This window comes from Colobus angolensis, unplaced genomic scaffold, assembly GCF_000951035.1.
Source record: "Colobus angolensis palliatus isolate OR3802 unplaced genomic scaffold, Cang.pa_1.0 Scaffold85, whole genome shotgun sequence".
NCBI lineage: Eukaryota > Metazoa > Chordata > Mammalia > Primates > Cercopithecidae > Colobus > Colobus angolensis.
The window spans coordinates 6,421,351-6,442,549 of record NW_012122376.1 but is presented as its reverse complement, the minus strand read 5'-3'; the positions used below and the strand labels follow the sequence as shown (position 1 = coordinate 6,442,549).

Sequence of the window (21,199 nt, the reverse complement as noted above, 5' to 3'; positions counted from 1 at the left end):
AGGCTGGGAGTTAGAGACCAGCCTGGGCAACGCAGTGGGACCTCTTTACAAAACAAAATTTAAAAATTAGCGGGGCATAGTGGCACACTCCTGTAGTCCCAAATACTTGAGAGGCTGAGGCAGGAGGATCACTTGAGCCTGGGAAGTTGAGCCTGCAGTGAGCTGTGATTGTGCCAATGCACTCCAGCCTAGATGGCAAAGTGAGACACTGTCACAAAAAAAATTAAAAATAAAAATAAAATTTCTCTCAATAATATTTAACAGTTTATTGTATAGAGAGGCCTTGCTCATTTTCTGTTGTATTTATTCCTAAGTGTATAATGTTTGCTGACTCTATTGTAAATGGTATCATTTAAACATTTTTATATTCTAATTGTTCAGTGCTGATACATAGACATACAATAGTTTTGCATATTGACTTTGTGTTCATATATTGATAGATTTTCTTATTAATTTTAATAATAGCCTGTACATTTTCTTGTATGTTTTCTACATATAATTATGATTTTTAAAGAATAATGCTAGATTCATCTCTTTCTTTCCAAATCTTGTGTCTTTTTTTTTTTTTTTTTTGAGATGGAGTCTGGCTCTGTCGCCCAGGCTGGAGTGCAGTGGCCGGATCTCAGCTCACTGCAAGCTCCGCCTCCCGGGTTCCCGCCATTGTCCTGCCTCAGCCTCCCGAGTAGCTGGGACTACAGGCACCTGCCACCTCGCCCGGCTAGTTTTTGTATTTTTTTTAGTAGAGACGGGGTTTCACCGTGTTAGCCAGGATGGTCTTGATCTCCTGACCTCGTGATCCGCCCATCTCGGCCTCCCAAAGTGCTGGGATTACAGGCTTGAGCCACCGCGCCCGGCCCAAATCTTGTGTCTTTCACTTATTTTTCTTCCCTTATTGCACTAGGTGGAATCTCCAGTATCATGTTGAGTAGACGTAGTGATAATGAATATCTTTTTTTTCTCCCCAGTCTCAAGGAAAAAGCTTTCGGTAATTCCCAATCTATGTATGCTGTTTGCTGTGGGTTTGGTGTAGATACTCTTTATCAGATTTTGAAAATTCCCTTCTATTTCTAGAGTTTTTAAATCATGAGTGAATCTTACCAACTTTACCAAATGGTTTTCAGATTCTCTCAAAATGATGTATAGTTTTCTCCCTTTTTGCTGTGAATGTGGTAAAATATATTGATTTTTCAAAGCAATAAACTTTGAGGTGTGATTTAATTACAGGAAAATAAGTACATTTTAAACGTACAGTTTGATGACTTTGATAAATAGATATGCCTGTATAACCAGCACTGCAATCAAGATATAGAACTGTTCATTTATTTTTTAATGGTAAACCAACTGTGTATTCCTAGAATGAAACCAACTAGGTTAAGCAATGTTATCCTCTTTTGTGTCACTGAATTCTATTTGCTGACAGTTTAGAATTTTCGCCTCTATATTCATGAGAGATATTAGCTTGAAATTTTCCTTTCTTGGTTTATCCTTGCCAGCTTTTAATTAATATTGAGGTTATGCTAGTTTCATCAAATAAATTTCAAAGCAGTCCCTCTTTTTCTGGTTTCTGGAAGAGTTTGGGAGAGACTGCTGTTTTGTCTCCCTGAATATTTGGAAGAATTTATCAGTGAAGCCGTTTGGGTTTCAGAGTTTGGAAGACTTTTACTTACAGATAGAATTTTCTTTATATATATAGTATTATTCAGATTTTATGGGTCTTTTTGTGTCAATTTTAGTTATGGTCTGTTTTTCAAGGAATGTGTACTTTTCATCTAAATTGTTTTAAATTTATTGACACCAGTAATTAACAAACTTTATCTTTTTAGAGATTTTTTGAGGAATAATTGGAGTTCAATAAACTGCACATAGCTAAGGTTTCAATTTGATGAGTTCTGATGTACATAAGTACCCAAAAAATGATTATTACCATCAAAATAATGAAAATATCCATCTCACTTAAAGGTTTCCTTATGACACTTAATGATCCGCTCGTAGGCCGGGTGCAGTGGCTCACCCCTGTAATCCCAGCACTTTGGGAGGCCGAGGCAGGTGGATCCCCTGAGGTTGGGAGTTCCAGACCAGCTTGCCCAACATGGTGAAACCCTGTGTCTGCTAAAAATACAAAAATTAGCCAGGCGTGGTGGCGCACATCTGTCATCCCACCTACTTGGGAGGCTGAGGCATGAGAATCACTTTGAACCTGAGAGACGGAGGTTGCAATGAGCCGAGATCACACCATTGCACTCCAGCCTGGGTGACTGAGTGAGACTCCAACTCAAAAACAAAACAAAACAAAACAAAACAATCCGCTAGTCCTCTTTGCTTCAGCCCCACCACCACCCTTGGTGGGCAAACACAGATCTGCTTCTATCACTCTTGATTTGTTTGCATTTTCTAGAATGTTGTACAGTCATGCGTCACTGAACAGCTAGGATGTGTTCTGAGACACGCGTTGTTAGGCTATTTCATCCTTGTGCAAACACCACAGGGTGTGCTTACACAAACCTAGATGGCATAGCCTACTACACACCTGGGCTACATGGTATAGTGTATCATTCCTGGACTACAAACCTGCACAGCATATTCCTGTACTGAATATCATAGGCAGTTGTAACACAATGGTAAGTATTCGTGTATCTAAACATAGAAAAGGTACAGTAAAAATAGGATGTAAAAGATTAAAAAAAGGTACACCCGTACAGGGCACTTACCATGCATGGAGCTTGCAGAACTAGAAGTTGCTCTGGTGAGTCAGTGAGTGAGTGAGTGGTGCATGAATGTGAAGGCCTAGGACATTACTGGGCAGTACTGTAGACTTTTTTTTTTTTTTTTTTCCCCGAAACGGAGTTTCACTCTTTTTGCCTAGACTGGAGTGCAACGGCACAATCTCGGCTCACCACAACCTCTGCCTCCCGGGTTCAAGTGATTCTCCTGCCTCAGCCTCCTGAGTAGCTGGGATTACAGGCATGTGCTAGCACGCCCGGCTAATTTTTTGTATTTTTAGTAGAGACAGGGTTTCTCCATGTTGGTCAGGCTGGTCTCGAACTCCCAACCTCAGGTGATCCACCTGCCTTGGCCTCCCAGCGTGCTGGGATTAAAGGTGTGAGCCACCGCGCCTGGACTGCTGTAGACTTTATAAACGCTGTGCACTTAGGCTACACTGAAATGTTATTTCTTCAATAACGAATAAGCTTTAGCTTACTACAAGTGTTTACTTTATAATTTTTTTAATTTTTAAAACTTGACTGTTTCATAATAACACTTAGCTTAAAACACAAACACATTATACAATTGTACAAAAATATTTTCTTGATAATCTGTTCTATAAACTCTTATCCTGTTTTTTAAAATTTTATGTTTATTTTTTACTTTTTAAAACTTTTTGTTAAAAACTAAGCCACAAACACATGCATTGGTCTAGGCCCACACGGGGTCAGGACCATTAATGTCACTGTCTTCCACCTCCACATCTTGTCCCACTGGAAGGCCTTCAGGGACAATGACACCTATGAAGCTGTCATTGCCTATGATAACAATGGCTTCTTCTGGAATACCTCCTGAAGGTCCTGCTTGAGGCTGTGAACTTTTTTTTTTTTATGTAAATAGAAGGAGAACACTACACAATAAAGATTAAAAGTATCTAATAGTAAGTACATAAGCCAGTAACAGTCATTTATTATTCATGATTAAGTATTATGTACTAAACATAATTGCATGTACTATACTTTTGTCCAACAGGCAGCACAATAGGGTGTTTTTTATACCAGCCTCACCACAAACACATGTGTTGTGCTATGGAATCACTAGACAATAGAACTTTTTCAGTCCTGTCTTTCAGTTCCACTATAATCTTTTGGGACCACTCTCTTACATGTGGTCTGTTGTTGACTGAAATGTTGTTAAGTGGTGTCTGACTGTGTATCTAGAATGTTATGTAAATAAATCATGGAGTCTGTACTCCTTTTTTTCTGGATTCTTTTACGCATCATAATTATTCAGAGATTCGTCCATGCTGTTGCATGTATCAGTAGGTCTTTTTGTTTATTGCTGAGCGATATTCCATTCATGGATTACCAAAATTTGTTTTTCTGTTCATCTTTTCATAGACATTTGGGTTGTTTTCAGTAACTTCATAAATAAAGTTGCTATAAATATTCCTGTACAAGTCTTTATGGGAGAGTATGCTTCCATTTCTTTTATGTAAATAAATACCTAGGAATAGAATGATTAGGTAAAATGGTAGGTGTATGTTTAACTTGTTAAGAATCTGCCAAACTGTTTTCCAATGTGGTTGCACTATTTTTTGTTTTTGTTTTTGTTTTATGTTTTTGAGACAGAGTCTCACTCTGTTGCCCAGGCTGGAGTGCAGTGGCATGATCTTAGCTCACTGCAACCTCTGCCTCCCAGGTTCAAGTGATTCTCCTGCCTCAGCCTTCTGAGTAGCTGGGATTACAGGCACATGCCAACACGCCCAGCTAATTTTTGTATATTTAGTAGAGACAGGGTTTGCCATGTTGGCTAGGCTGGTCTCAGGAGATCCACCTGCCTTGGCCTCCCAAAGGGGGGCATTTCATTTGCTCCACATCCTTGCTAACATTTGGTCAACCTTTTTAATTTTTGCCAATTTAATGCATTTGTAATGGTATCTCATTGTGATTTTAATTTACATTTCCCCAATGACTAATGATGGTGAGCATCGTTTCATATGGTTATTTGTCCTTCATTTATCTTCTTTAATGAAAAATCTGTTCAAACCTTTGGCCCATATTTTTAAAACCGGGTTGTTTATTATTGAATTGTAAGTATTCTTTATATATTCTGGATACAAGTCCTTTGTCAGATATATATTTCATAGATATTTTCTCCAAATCTCTTACTTATATTTTCACTTTCAAAATAGTGTAGTTTGAATATCAGAAGTTTTTTATTTTGATGTTTAATGTGTTGACTCTTTTTTTTCTTTTCAGTTCATTCCTTTTGTGTCCTACTTAATAATCTTGCCAAAGCAAGATGACTATGATTTTTCCTCTGTTTTCTTCTGGGAGGTTTATTGTTTTAGCTCTCACATTTATATTTATGATTACTTTTGAATTAAGTTATATATATATGTGAGGTAAGGGTTAATGTTCATGTTTTGCATATAGATATCCAATTATTCAGAACGATGTGTTGAAAAATTATCCTATTTCCTTTGAATTGCTTTTGGCACCTTTGTCAAACATCAACCATATGTGTGTGTTTATTTTGGGACTCAATATTCTGTTCCTTTAAACCATATTCCTATTTTATACTAATATATTATCTTGATTAGATAATTCATTTTTACTAAGTCTTGACATAAGGTAATGTAAGTTCTCTAGCTTTGTTCATTGTTTTCAAAGCTGTTTTGACTACTCTAGCTTCTTTGAACTTTCATATTAATTTTAAAGTCAGCTTGACAGTTTTTGTAGAAAAATCTCATGGAATTTTGATAAGGATTGTCTTCAATGTACAGGCCAATTTGGGAAGAATTTACATCTTAGTAAGATTGAGTCTTCTGATTCGTGAATGTGGTGTATCTTTCCATTCATTTAGGTCCTTTTAAATTTCTTTCATAAATGTTTCGTGTAGTTTTGCACATTGTTTAGAAAATTTATCTCTAAGGCTTTCATATTAACACTATTGTAAAAGGTATTATTTTAACTTTGATTTCTGATTGTTCTTTGCTAATATGCAGAAATATAAAATTAATTTTTTACATTGACTTTGTATTATGCAACCTTAGTAGAACTCAACTGTAGTTCTAGAAACTTTTTTTTATAGATTCCTTAGGAATCTACATAGGCAATGGTGTCACCTGTAAACAAAGATAATTTTATTTCTTCCTTTGTATCTATATGCCTGTTTTTGTTCTTGCCTTATTACACTGAATAGAATATTCAGTACATTGTTGAACAGAAGTGGTGAGAGTGGACCTTCTTGCCTTGTTCTAGATTACAGGAGGAAAGAATTTAATCTTTCATTATTAAATAAAATTTTAACTAGAGGTTTTTTATAATTACCCTTTATCGTGTTGAGGAGGTTCCTTTTATTTCTAGTTTGGTGATTAATTTTATCAGAAATAGATGTTTTATTTTGTCAAATGTTTAGTTTGCTCTTCTTTTCCTAGTTTCCTAGGTGGCAACTTAAGTCATTGGTTTAAGACCTTTTTTCTAAGTGTTTAGTGCTATAAATTTCCCTCTAATTATTGCTTTAGCTGTATCTCAGAAATTTTGATATGTTGTGTTTTAAACTTCAGTTCAAAATACTTTCTAATTTCCCCTTTGAGTTCTTCTTTGATCTATGGATTATTTAGAACTGTGTTCTTTGTTTTGCAAATATTTGAGGATTTTTTAAGATATCTTCCTGTTACTGATTTCTAACTTAATTTCATTGTTATCAGAGAAAATACTTCGTATGATTTTAGTTCTTTTAAATTATTGAGACCTGTTTCATGGCTCACAATATGATCTCTCTTGGTAAAAAATTTTTAAAATTCTTTATGATTGTATTTTATGTATATTTTTTAAAATTTCAACTTTTATTTCAGATTTAGGGGGTACATGTACAAGTCTGTTACATGGATATATTACATGATGCTCAGGTGTGGTACAATTGACCCTGTCACCCAAGTACTGAGCATAGTATTCAATAGGTAGTTTTCCAGCCCTTGTCTCCTTCGCTCCCCACTCTAGTAGTCCTTAGTTTCTATTATTCCCGTATTTATGTTCATGTGTACCCAATGTTTAGCTTTCACTTATAAGTGAGAACATATGGTATTTGGTTTTCTGTTTCTGCATTAATTCACTTAGGATAATGGTCTCTATCTGCATTCATGTTGCTGCAAATAACATAATATATATATTTTTAATGGCTGTGTGGGATTCCATGGTGTACATGCACTACATTTTCTTTGTCCAATCCACTATTGGTGAACACCTAGGTGGATTCCATGTCTTTGCTATTGTGAATAGTGCTGTGATGAACATACGTATGCATGTGTCTTCTTGGTAGAATGATTTATTTTCCTTTGGGTATATACCCAGTGATGGGCTTGTTGGGTCAAATGGTATAGTGCAATTTTCAGTTCTTGAGAAATCTCCAAACTGCTTTCCACAGTGGCTGAACTAATTTACATTCCACCAAAAGTGTATAAGTGTTCCCTTTTCTCCACAACCTTGGGAACATTTGTTATTTTTTGACTTTTTAATAATAGCCATTCTGGCTAGTATAAGATGGTATCTCATTGTGGTTTTGATTTGCCTTTTTCTGATGATCAGAGATGTTAAGCCTTTTAGCATATGTTTCTTGGTCACTTGTATGTCTCCTTTTGAAAAGTATTTGCTCGTGTCCTTTTTCTACTTTTTAATGGGGTTGTTTTTTGCTTGTTGATTTGTTTAAGTTCCTTATAGATTTGGGGTATTACACCTTTGTTGGATGCATAGGTTTTATGTTTACTCTGCTGATGATTTCTTTTGCTGGGCAGAAGCTCTTAAGTTTAATTAGGTCCCACTTGTCAATTTTTGTTTTTATTGCAATTGCTTTTGAGGACAATCACAAATTCTCTGAAAAGACTGATATCCAGAAAGACATTTTGTAGGTTTCTTCTAGGATTTTTATAGTTTTAGGCCTTACATTTAAGTCTTTAATCCACTTGGTAAATGTTTATCATGTTTTTAGTGTCTGTAGAATTTGTTGTGATAGCCCTCTTTTCCTATCAGATATTGATAATTTGTATATTTCTCTTCTTTCTTTCTTTGATCAGCATTGATAGAGGTTTATTTTATTAATTTTTTTTTTAAAAACACCTTTTGACTTGACACACCTGTTGACATTTTTCAATTGTATATTTTCTATTTCATTAATTTTTCTCTTCATTCTTTCCTTCTACTTTCTTTTTTTTTTTTTTTTTTTTTGAGACGGAGTCTCACTCTGTCGCCCAGGCTGGAGTGCAGTGGCTGGATCTCAGCTCACTGCAAGCTCCGCCTCCCGGGTTTACGCTGTTCTCCTGCCTCAGCCTTCTGAGTAGCTGGGACTACAGGCGCCCGTCACCTCACCCAGCTAGTTTTTTGTATTTTTTAGTAGAGACGGGGTTTCACCGTGTTAGCCAGGATGGTCTCGATCTCCTGACCTCATGATCCGCCCATCTCGGCCTCCCAAAGTGCTGGGATTACAGGCTTGAGCCACCCCGCCCGGCCTCTACTTTCTTCAAGAATTATTTGATATTCTTTTTCTAACCTCTTGAGATAGGTGTTTAGATATCTGATTTCCAGGCTGTCTTCTTTTCTGATTTAGAGCTATACGTTTCCTTTAACTGCATCCCAGGCATTTTGATATAATCTGCATGTGTATAGTGTATTGGGTCAGGAGTGGGGGCGGCTTTATCAGACATTCTAGTAGGGGACAGGTGGGTGGAGAAAGTGAGGAGGCCTTGGAAACAGTTGCCACTCTCTCCATGAGGGGCAAAGGGTCTGAGCTCTGGTGATATCAAGAAGATGGAGTGGAAAGAGTGTCTGTAAGAACAAATATGGTAGCAAGAGAATTAATTCATTCATCTGGTTCACCTGGCTAGAAAGGGAGATGAGAGAAGATGGGAGAAGCAGCCCATTGCAGTTTGGAATCCATGGTGATTTATACAAAAATATGGCACCTGTGGAAGATGATCTTATTTTGGATTAATTATGGTGAATTTAAAGAGATCAGTTCTTTATCAGGAGCTCAGGTGTATGGTGTATTTCAAAAGCCATCTTGCTAGAGGGATCTGCTGTGCCTCCACACTTGGCTCAGTTATCCCCAAGGAAACCCGCCAGGAGCACCCTCTCTCCCCACGGTCTGATTCAGATGTCCAGTCTCTGGGCTCCATAGTATTGCATGCCCATCTCTGTAAGCTTTCTCACTTGTGAATAAAATAATTATTGGGATTATCTATTCCTAAGCATGGCTCCCACACTGGCCATTTGCAGCAAGGACTGTGTCTCACTCACTTTACCCTCCCAGTCCTCAATCTTTAGTAGTTAGTAGCTGTTGACTAAGTACTGAATGAATGGTGCTTTGAATGTTCTTTAATGGTGGTTTTCACCTCTGAAATATTTCACTTTAACTCTGAAAACTACTCTGCATTGCATGTCAGGTACACACCGTAAGAAGGAATATAGTGACTTTCTGGCCAGCTTTTCAGTGTTTAATTGAAACAGTGTCCTGTTTGCAGAGTGACAGCTTGAAGTGCACGAAACATGGGATGGTTTCAGTCCTGCTGGGTATGGATTTGACCTTGGTTTGCAACTTTCTCCCTCCAGCCTTAGGCATTACAGTGTGTATGCTACATTTCAAGTGGAACTGTCTTCTCAGGGCCTAGGGATGACTCTCCAGTTGCTTTGTGTATGCTCAGGTTCAGCAGGAGATTGACAAGTAGCTTCTTGTTGCTTCTTATGTGTCCTTTTATGGTATGTGGGGCAGGGCTGGATCTGAATGACTGCTAGAAGGGTGGAGAATTCAGTCCTCAATCAGGTGAAATTGGTCACTATAATTAGAAGTAGAAAATGTCTTCCCACCTCCAAAAACCTTTCTGCAGGAGAATAGTGTGGAACTCTTCTTATGATTGTACTAATTGAAATGAGTGGCAGTTTGGGAGCTACAGGACAACAAAATGCATTCAGTTCATGTCAGTTTGTAAATTACTCACTTTATTAATTCAAAGAAGGTTGATGCTGGAAGGTCCCTTAGAAGTCACCTGGTCTCACCCTTTCATTTTGCAGTTGAATAAGCTAAGGCCCAGGCATAATGAGGAGCTTACTTAGGCTCCTTTTGCAAACGGATGGTGGTGCTGGGGTTGACCTTGGTCTTCAAGGTCTTCTGACACTCTTAGCTCTTAGGGTCAAGGGCAAATCAGCAGACATGTAATTCTAATCCTTAGCTGATTTATTAGTCACTAAACAGGTATCTCTCAGACACTGCAGGGTAGATTCTGGCAATGAGCTTCCACCTTACCAGAAGGAGGAATTAATTTGAATGTAGCCAATGAAGCCAATTCCCATATGATCCAAACTTCTAGATTCCCCTGATTCTCCAGCTGAGTCTGTTCTTTCCTGTACCTTACCCAAAGCTGACCCAGCCTTTACAGAGCTGGACAAAGCCAGTTCCAGAAAGCCTTCTCTGATCTCACTTGTGCACTGGATGAATTCCTCCTCTTAGCTCCTCTTTGCGGAGAGAACAAGAGCATGTGCTGGCTGCATGGGTGTGCACTGCCGAACCCAACAGCACCTTCCCCCACCCATTCCCCCATATACCATTCCCAAGGGAACCGCAGGGGGAAACTTTCAAGGAGAGCTTCCCTGCCATGCCCTGTACCCTGGGTGCCCTGAGCCCACTGATTTCTTGAGGGAAATGTGCTATGATGCTGTGTCCCCAGGGAGGGCGAGGCCATGTGCCTCTTGTGATTCATGAATGGCATTTGCAGGTGTAGCCAGAGTTAGCATAAAACTGGGCAACCCTGGTGTGTCAACACTGATCTCTTTACCAGCACATTAATTTTGAAATATCCCATGAGTCACGGACATTAGGGCCATTAAATTGTTCTCTTTTAGAATAGCTCAACCAAGCCTTGTGCAGGGAGGTTGATGTATTCTGGGTCAAGAGGATTTCTCATTATCTGACGTTCGTGCTTCTTGCCTTGTTTGTGTCTTCTCTTGCTCTGAGAGGTGATGACTCTATTCCCCTTTAATTTGGATCTCTGGAACCTGAGTGTCTATTGTTCTCAGGGTCCCTAAATATTATGCTTAGTTCTTACTAATTTTCCCCCTTTGCCACATTGCTTCTTGGCTTTCCAGACATATTGAGAAGCAGAAGCACCAAAACATACCTTCAACAATAAGCATGGAGGAATGGAAGAAGTATAAGAGTCTGAGTGTAGGAGGTTCTCAAAAAGGGCAGCTGTGGTTGTGAGTAGACAGGATTTCCCTTTGTGCTAGGGTCAGGACCATCTTGACAGACAGAAGGACATTGAACTCAGTCTCAGTGAAAAGCTGGTAGGTCATAGTGACAGCAGACAGGACCACATGGGCATTGAGATAGCAGCATAGACACCTGTATGTGCAGCAAGTGTGTGTGAGTATGTGCACCAGGGCTGGCCCTACTAGCATTCCTAGCAGGCAAGTTGTGGGTGAATGGAGGGATGGGATGGTGGAAATGAGGCTGGAGATTTGGCAGGGACCAGGTCGTTCATCCAATTAATTCACCCAAAATATTGCAAGCTAAGTGTCAGGCACTGTAAAAGACACCAAGAGTACAACAATGAACAATGCAGACACAAACCCTGTCATCATGGAGCTTGCAATCTAGGAGCAGAGACAAGCAATAAATGAGATGTATGTTAGGAGAAGTCAGCCCCGAGTCTTAGCCCCACCTCTGCCGTTCACTGCCTGTAGACTTTGGGCAAGCACTGTAAGCACTGTGCATGGAGGTAATGACACGCACTCACAGGGACTGATGGGTGGGTCAGCCCTGACTCAAAGAAAAGGCCCAGGACAGCATGTGACAGGGGTCCTAAAATGTGGTGACCTTTGGTAGGTTATGATGTGGGGGTGGCAGCAGGAATTATTGTTTCATTTACCACAGTTGAGTGTCAGGAGCCAAGAGGACCATTTCCTGGTGATAGATAGATAGATAGATAGATAGATAGATATTTTTTTTTGAGATGGAGTCTCGCTGTGTCGCCCAGGCTGGAGTGCAGTGGCACGGTCTCAGCTCACTGCAACCTCTGCCTCCTAGGTTCAAGCAGTTCTCCTGCCTCAGCCTCCCAAGTAGCTGGAATTGCAGGCGTCTGCCACCACGCCTGGCTAATTTTTGTGTTTTTAGTAGAGACGGGGTTTTACCATGTTGGTCAGGCTGGTCTCCAACTCCTGACCTCAGATGATTCGCCCACCTCAGCCTCCCAAAGTGCTGGGATTACAGGCGTGAGCCACTGCTACCAGCCTCCATTTCCTGGTTCTTTGATTTCAGAAGAGTCCCAAGTCTTCTATGCTGAGTTGTATTTTGGGCAGGGGGAAAAAAGCCATTTTCTCTTCTCATTGTGAGTTATTGCCCTAAAATGTGTATTTTTTTCAAACGTCTTAAAATTTAATATGTTAGTTCAAGTGTTTCTCAAATAAGCAAAGTCATTTTTAACCCTCGTGTCTTTTTTAAAGTGGGCAAAATATGCATAGCATAAATTTTTCCCATTTGAACCATTCTTACGTGTTCAGTTCAGTGGCATTAAGTTTATTCACATTGTTATGCAGCCATCTCCAGAACTTTTCCATCTTCCCAAACTGAAACTCCACCCATGAAACAACTCCCATTCCCCTTCCCCAGTCTCTGGCAGCTACCGTTCTACTTTCTGTCTCTATGAATTTGATGACTCTAGATACCTCATAGAGTAGAATCATCCAGCATTCACCCTTGCGCCTGGCTTACTGCTCCCAGGTTCATCATGCTGTAGCATATATGTATGTTAAGGCTAAAAATCTGAAGTGCTGGGAATATCAGGGCTGTGGGTCTGATACTCACAGGAAGGGTGGAAGGCTCCAGCAGATGACATGGTAGAGGAAGTGAGAAAGTTGTGGCTAAGAGCACCTCTAAAATTACATTATGTACCCATCAGAGGGAGACTTGTCCCCAGGCACTGTCTTTCTGAGTCTATGGGAGATTTGTCCCCAAGGTCTGGCAAGTAGAACCCAGGGCCAACCTGGATGTGTCCTTCAGTAGCAAGGAACTGTGAACTGTGCCCCAGGGTTTCTCAGTGAACTTTGGGAGGCATAGACCATCGCCTGAAGTTGTCTCAAAAAAGTAAGCACTAAACCGAAAGAGGTCTTTGCACAAACAGAGCGCAGTACCAGAGAAATCATGCCAGTCTTTGAGTTCACCAGCGTAGCCAAGCACAGTAGTCCCCAGACTTAGCAGCTGCTTGCTCCCTCCCATCTTATATGACACCGTGTGAAGGCACTCACCACTGGGCCAGAGAGGAACAGGTGCCTCCTCCCAGACAGTTAAGTGGCGCCAAGTAAAATGGAAAATGTGCTGGACTGGCCCTGAGTGGCCTGTGTAGGACACTGGCTCCAAGACAATGGACCTTGCTAGGCTCCCAGAGCCAGGTTATATTGATCAGTTCTGAGGGTGGACCACAACCCTTAGATCCTTTGAGATTTCAGGAAATCAGAAGCTGAGGACACCACTTTCTTTCTTTGAGGTGGCCCATAACTTGGGTGATTTGGAGGGTGGCAATGATGATGAATACCGCCAAGAACAATTCCCTGCATTTGACCCTGCTTAAGTCCATTCACTTTCCCTGGGGCAGGAGGACAATGGTGGCGCTTATGGGCGTTGAGGACTCACTGGGTGCCAGCAGCTGGCCCAAGCCCTTCCCACTGTCAGCTTTACTCCTCCCTCCTCCCCAAGGCAACACCTGTGGCTGCTGCTCCCACTTGATAGAGGAGAGTGACGCTCTGAGAGGCCCGGTCACAGGACTGTGACTGGCTGGGTTGGGACTGGACCCTGGTCTGCCTGCCTCAGGGACTCCAACTTGGTTGGGTGATGAGATGACTCATGGCCTTTCCATGTCAGCCACAAAAGTGGGTATCCTTGCCACTTCCCAGAGGCCCCAAGGGGTCATCAAGTCCAACCAGCTGTCTCAACAAAGCTGTTTCCAAATCCTCTGGGACAGGATGGCTGTCCAGAGAGGCCCTGGCTGAATGGCCTGCGGGTCTGAGTGCCTCTGAAAGGGAGGATCAGGGTCTCGGTTCCTCTCGCCCCTGCCAGCAGCCTTGCCATGCCAAGCACGTCAGCAGAACCGGCGTCTGGAGCTTCCTGGTGGGGGGCAATGCTTTCCTCCAGATGGGTCCTTTCCTTTCTGGGGCTGAATCTGTTTTCTAAGCTGCAGCTCCAGCAGGGGCCCACTGCTTAGGGCAGCACCCGGCTGTGGAGCCCTGGCCATAGGTGCTGGCTTGTCCCCAGAGCACTGGGCAGGGCTAAGGAGAATGGCGTCAGCTTGGCCCCTTCTTGCCACTTGGCACCTGCTGCCCAGCCATGATGACGCCTCAGCTGTTCCTCCATGACATGATGAAAAAGAAGCAGAAGAAGGAGGAGGCTCAGATCATCTGAGGAAAGGAAGTGAGCCAGTGTTATTTATCTCACGAAGATGTCAGTGTTTTCAGGGCACAGGCACCGCACCCACCAGCCCGGCTCCACTTACCCTGGGTAATGGAGGGCTGGCTCCAGAACCAGTAGTTCTGCACTCCTGAAAGCATCTGTCTGACTTTATTTATGGCTGCTCTGTCCTCCTCCGGAGACAGGCACAGGGTAGATGCTGGTAAATAACCCTTGAATCGAATCAGAACTCACTTGTCTTTATGCCTACAACTTTTCTGCACCCCTAGGCCTATCTTCTGGGACCTCTGGCGTGGAGCGGTTGGGCGGTCCCAGAAATTCCCAGATCTTATAAAAATAAACGGTTCCGGGAAAGCTGGCGGGCATCTCTGACAGAGGGGACCACAGGGTCAGTGGTGCCTTCTGTCCAGCTGAGACAGGATGTGACTTGGACATCACTCTTGATTTACGGAAAAATAATCTACAAGTACCCTGGGTGGGTCCTATGCAGGCTCTGCCTTGAGGGAGTGACTGCATTTCCAAAGGGACTTGGAAACATTGTTTCCCGTTGTCCCCATTTATGAAAAGTGACCATTTTTGTGAAGTAAGTTATTTCAAAACAAGGGCAGGGAATGTGTGTCTGTGTGTGTGTGTGTCTTCTCAAAAAGAACTGGATCTTCTCAACCCGGCGCTGACCTTCAGCTCCATGAGGAAGTTAATTGGAGCTTGGTATTAACGCTGAGTATAGCAGAACTGATCCTGAAACCAGCTGCTAAAACTAGTTCCCCACACAGCCATTCTCTTCTTTTAAATTTTACCAGAAAGCACTTACGAAGCGCCTAATTTGGTCGCTTACTGGAAGGGCAGCGTATGTACAGGGGGAGTCAGGAGTCCCGGGTTCCAGTCCGAGCTGAGCTTCTTTTTCCCATCTGTAAAATGGAGCTCACGATCCTTGCCCCGTCTGCCCCACAGGAAGTTGGTGAGACTCAAGTAAGAACTGTAAAGTAACATGTGTTCCCATCAGTCACTTAATACACTTTTATTGAGTGCCTGCTATGCGCAGAACTCTGTGGTAGATGCTGAGGAGAATATAAGCATTTGTCTCCATTACCATCTCTGGGGCTGGACTTTATAAAATGTCATCTAAGCCACCATCTGCTTCCATATACCTGACCCCTCCAGAGAGACTGAGGCTCCATCTCCCCCTGGCTGGTGAAGCCACTAGTCTCTACAACATGGCTTTCCCTAGCCCAAGCTAATTCCAGAAAGCAGTTTGCTGAAGGACTGTTATTCTTCTTTATGCCTCTGCTAAGCTTTCCCGAGAACTGTTGCTTTCTGGACCGGGATATAGGACAGAGCTTGAGGCCACTCTTCCTCTGCTTGCGTCTGCACGGCATCACCAAAGGTAAGCCCCAGTCCCGGGGAGCACATCCACAGGAAAGCTGCTGGCCACCTGCCCACCCCGTAGCCACTGCTGGGGGAACCTCACCTGATGTTTCCAAGGGAATCACCTGAAATGTGGCATTGTCACTTCCAAGCTATGTGACGTCGGGAAAGTCATGCAGCCTCGAAAGTCATGTAGCTTCTTGGTCTCACTTTCCCTGTCTGTAAAATGAGGGTAATTGGAGCTCTGATGAAATGCAATGATGGCTAAAAGGGGCTTATATATTGTGAAGCAGTGTACAGCTGCCAAGAGCTGTTTTATTGGCATCTAATTGTATGTCCTACCTCTTCACATGCTTCACTTCTAGGCCCCTTGTTCTGCAGTTTGGGAGAAAACTCTGGATTTGTGCTCCCTCAACCTCATGCTCTGGGCACAGGGGATGGTACCTGTAACTCGGAAAGAGGAAAGAAATGTGGGGGAATATGTTTTTGGCAGTCCAGGAGGCCACCCAGTGAGATCTTTGCATCTGAAAGGACATCTGAGAACATTTTCAAAGCCATTTCCAGCTACCCAGATACAATAAGTGGCTCTAGAATTCAGGAATGGTTGATGGGGCTAGGTAGTTTTTGTCCAAGTTGCTTCTAAACACTCCAGAAGCACTGATTACCTGATCTCAAACCTCATTTCCCAGGCAGGATTGCAGTCAGGGGACTGTGAATGTTGGGGTGAGGCGTGGTTGTGGGGGAACACTAACTCTTCCCCAGGGACCTGGGAAGGGAGATCTAGGGAAAAGTATGGGGAAAAAAATAAAAATAGAAATTTTAAATTGGAGCTATGTGCAACTTAAATATCTTCTTCCTTTTTGCTTTGTAATTTTTTCGATAATATTGTGAGAACTGAAATATCTTTAAAGAATAAGGAGGACTAGTCAAAGCTGACCTTTGAGGGCCACTGATGGCTTTTCCTTTAACAATAGTTCTCAAGGTACCTTCCAGGGTTCACTGGGCAGCAATATCTTCGTGCAGGATTGTTGAGAGTATATTTCATTCAAAATAATATAAGTTACACTTAAGTTGTACATTAATGTGTAGTATAGACATTTTTATAAACTGAAGTTGAAATGGCCATCCAATTTGGAGTGAATGTGTTGTTTCTTTTGGATGATTATTTGTATAAGGTGGGTTTTTTTTTTTTTTTTTTTTTTTTTGTGATGGAGTCTCACTCTGTCCCCCAAGGCTAGAGTGCACTGGTGCAATCTCGGCTCACTACAACCTCTGCCTCCTGGGTTCAGGCGATTCTCCTGCCTCAGGCTCCCAAGTAACTGGGATTAAAGACGTGCGTCGCCACACCCAGCTAATTTTTGCACTTTTAGTAGTGACGGAGTTTCGCCATGTTGGCCAGGCTGGTATTTCTGTAAGTTTTTAAAAGAGAATTGACTTGGAATAGAAAAGTAATTGACTCTGAACATAACCACAGTGACTCTGAGATGTTTTATTTCTACTTTGTCAGTCAAACCTTAAAGGAGACCATCCACCCCTTTCCCTTCCCTCAGCTCCTGACTTCTTCCTTTTCCTTTCTGTAAATGAGACTTCTGAGGCTCTGGTGTGAATAACACTAAAAACCATTCTCTTTGTGTTTCTTCCCAGGCAATGATCTGGAGGTGCTGCGGTACATTAACTTCTTCCCAGAGTCGTGGCTGAACCGGATTACAGCCAACCACTACCACGCAGTGAGTTGCCTGCTCTGCAAGAACACAGTTGTCGAAATATGTTGCCTCTCTGACTTTGCTTTTCTGGAGATGGGTTTCACTTTTGAAACCTCTAGATCTCTGAGGTCAGGACATATCTGGATTGTCCTCCAGGGAAAGTAGGGGAGCGCAGGGCCTGGGAAGGAGAGAAGGGAGGAGACCCAGCTTTGGAATCCGGGTAGTTTGAGCTCCCCTCATACGCATTTTTGTTCTTGGTGCAGATGAACCAATGTTGGGACCAAATTACTCTTCCTCCAGTAATAAATGAGCATGTCTCTCTGTGCACCCTCAGCAACACAGAGCATTTACATCGCTAATCACTTTTCTTAATTGAGAAGGGAACAACGGCATCTCATTTTTTAACATGCATTTCCTTTATTACTGGTGACTATGAATGTTTTTCTATGCGGCATTTCCCCTTTGTGAATTGTCCATGCAAACTGTTGTAGTTCTTACGTGTTTTCAATCTCGCGTTTTCAGAGATGAAGAGGGGCAGTGTGTGAGTTCTGAAGAAGTATGAGTCACTAGTTAAAATTCAATCCTGCTCAACAAATACCTATTGTAATATGCAGGCCACAGTGCTCAGCGCTCCCCGCACCATAGATCTTGACTCAGTGGAAGGAGGTGCTTTTATGGGACATAACTCAGGACCGTGCTCTAACAAGGCAGCAGAGGAGTGACAGAGAGGGGACAGTCTGTGCAGACATTTTGGGAAGTCCCCACCTCGCTCTTGGTCCTCTGACTCTGCCCACCTCCTTCCTTTTGTCCCCTGCTCCTAATGCCATCCTCTCGAATTCCACCCCCTCGCCGCCCCAGCCCTCACCTTGGAGCCTCCCATGAGGGGCCTTGCTTGCTCTTGATTTTGTGACCGTGATCATCTCTGCCCCATGTACACATTTTATTTCCCAGTGAGACTGCTCAGGTACTTTTCTGTCTTCTCCTTGCATCCTCTGAAAGCACTGGGCACAGCACCCGACACAGTAGGTTTTCAGTAAATGTCTGTGAACTGAATGAATGGCTGGATGTAAGTCTAGAGGCAAAACTCTTTTTCAAATATGGTGAGGGGTGCAGGCATCAAGAAAGAGGCATGAAGATGAAGACAGGCACTCGCGTCCAGAGGATCCCTCTGTGGTCAGTTGTGTGCGTTTTCCTTTCAGCTGGAGAATGGGGGCGACATGGACCAACTGAAAGATCTTAACACCCAGGCTGTGAGATTTGGGCTGCTTTTTAACCAGGTACTGAGAACTGCACCCAAACAAGGGGAAGAACTGTCTCTCTCGTGCTTAGTTAAGAACCTTTGGAGGGCAGCCACGATCACTTCTGGCTCCTGGTAGGAAGGTCAGGGGACCAGAAGAGAGAATCACAGGTGTCTCTCCTGCATGGTCATCAGCTCCCAGGAAATAAAATTCACAAGGCAGGGGCCTGGGACAGGCCGTTTAATAATTACCCCACTAAGGGGACCAACGATCCTGGTGGTACTGGGATGGAGGAGTTGCCCTGGGACGTAGGACTTTAATTCTAAAACCAGGAAAGGCCAAGGCAAACTGGGAAAGGTTGGTCATCCTATTTCCCACAAACACCAACAGTTGCAAACTGGCTCAACAAGAGACTCCACGCCAAGTCCATGTTTCAGCTTATAGGGGTGAACTCAGTCTGGGCAGCTATTTTGATAGATCTCAGAATAAAACTGCAGTGGGTCCAGGAGCTTGATTGCAAGGCATCTTGGCACTTAGTGACCAGGGGAGCGTTGGGGTTGGTAGCTGTGCTCCGTGCTGGGTTCCCTGTGATGGAAACAATTTTCCAAGAAATCGCTGATCTCCTTTGATTATTTCAAGGCACCCCCGCAGTGATCTCAAAAGAATTCATGTTTCAAGAACTAAGGGGTGCTGAATGTATCATCAGAGAGTCCCCTCTGAGTCATCCCTGGAGAGGCTGGCTCAGCCTTTTGGTTGCAGAGATGTCGTGCCTAAGTGGGCAGATGGAGATCACAGAGCCAGGACTTCCTGCAAGTGCTATGAGTGGCTCTTGGGTCCGTCAAATTGAAACAACATGCTCTGTTTCAAAGGTCTATAGACCACAGGTCATCTAAGAACATACCTAACCTATTCTTTACCTCACTAAGGAACATGAAGAGTAAATCATATTGTCACTGTTCAGTAGTTACTACTAAGGCTACTACTAACTTCTACTAACTGTACCAACTGTTTGTAGTGAGACCAAGGAGAGGAGGGTCTAAACCCTCCAGAAACACTGATTACCTGATCTCAAACCTTTTTTGCCAAGCAGGATTGCAGCCAGGGGACTGTGAATGTTGGGGTGAGGCATGGTTTTGGGGGTACACTGTAACTTTTGCAAACTTGATGGGTTCCCAGGGACCTGAAAAGGGAGATATAGGGAAAAATATGAGGAAAAACATAAAAATAGAAGAAATTTTAAATTGGAGCTGTGTGCAGCCTAAGTATCTTCTTCCTTTTTGCTTTGTGATTTTTTTCTGTAGTATTGTGAGAACTGAAATTTTTTTTTATTATACTTTAAGTTCTATGGTACATGTGCACAATGTGCAGGTTTGTTACATATGTATACTTGTGCCATGTTGGTGTGCTGCACCAATCAACTCGTCATTAACATCAGGTATAACTCCCAATGCCATCCCTCTCCCCTCCCCCCTCCCCATAATAGGCCCCGGTCTGTGATATTCCCCTTCCCGAGTCCAAGTGATCTCATTGGAGACCTGAAATATTTTTAAAGAATAAGACGAATCAGTCAAAGCTGACCTTCAAGGGCCACTGATGGCTTTTCCTTTAACAATAGTTCTAGAGGTAGCCTCCAGGGTTCACTGGGCAGTGGTATCTTCTTGCATGGTTGTTAAATGTATATTTCATTCAAAATAATATAAGTTACACTTAAAAGCATTAATATGTAGTATATAATTTTTTTTAAACTCAGGTTGAAATTGCCATCCAGTTTGGAGTGAATTTATTCCAAATTGTTAGCAGTAATTACTACTACCAAGGATTTCAGTTTCACTTTCTCCACGTTTTCTACGTTAAAATTGCCGTTGTATTTTCACTTTCAAATCAGTTGCTGAATGAGTGACGTTTGTTGTTGTTGCTTTACTTTGTTTTACCATGTCCTCTTGACTTTTTTTTTTTGGAGACAGAGTCTTACTCTATCACCCAGGCTGGAGTGCAGTGATACAATCTCCGCTCCCTGAAACCTCTGCCTCCCCTATTCAAGCAATTCTCTTGCCTCAGCCTCCTGAGTAGCTGGGACTACAGGCACACACCACCACATCTAGCTAATTTTTTTTTTTTTTTGGTATTTTTGGTAGAGATGGGGTTTTGCCACATTGGCCAGGCTGGTCTTGAACTCCTGACCTCAGACAATCTGCCTGCCTCAGCCTCCCAAAGTGCTGGGATTACAGGTGTGTGCCACCGCACCTGGCTGAGGCACTTTGAACACTATGTATTTTTCCCCCTTCACTTTGTTGTTTCTCTTTCCCAATTTAGGAGAACACAACTTATTCGAAAATGATTGCTGTATATGGATTCTTCTTTAAGATAACGGGACTCAAACATGATACTACCTCTTATAGTTTTTACATGCAGGTAAGGATAGAGTGCACGAAAGTTATGTCTCTGAAAGTCTTTTAGAGTTAGAGTCAATCCATGTTGAATTAATAATAATTGATTCATCATTAATTACTAATTGACATGAAATGTAAGTGCTAACCATGCTCGTATATGTGATGTCATTTGATTTTTACAACCACCTTGGGAAGTAGGTATTGGTAGCCCATGTAGCAGATGAGGATCTGAAAACTGAGCGTCTTTGTGTTTATATGGCCTCTACTGGTAAAGCCAGGATTAGATTCTAGTCTTCTGTCTCCACACTGGGGCTCACTTCATCTTCAATTTATACAAACAATTCAGTTA

At 42.4% G+C, this 21,199-nt stretch overlaps 1 protein-coding gene across 2 annotated transcripts in view; it reads left to right on the top strand.

Annotated features, from left to right (window-relative positions):
* The window catches only part of BTBD16 (BTB (POZ) domain containing 16), a 66,590-nt gene that overhangs the window by 42,559 nt on the left and 2,832 nt on the right, over positions 1–21,199 (top strand). For both annotated transcript variants that reach the window (XM_011930238.1, XM_011930237.1), the window contains exons 11-14: positions 15,447–15,538; positions 17,164–17,246; positions 18,422–18,499; positions 20,774–20,872. In XM_011930238.1, coding sequence (XP_011785628.1) covers positions 15,447–15,538; positions 17,164–17,246; positions 18,422–18,499; positions 20,774–20,872 — 352 coding nt within the window. The remainder of the gene's footprint in view (positions 1–15,446; positions 15,539–17,163; positions 17,247–18,421; positions 18,500–20,773; positions 20,873–21,199) is intronic.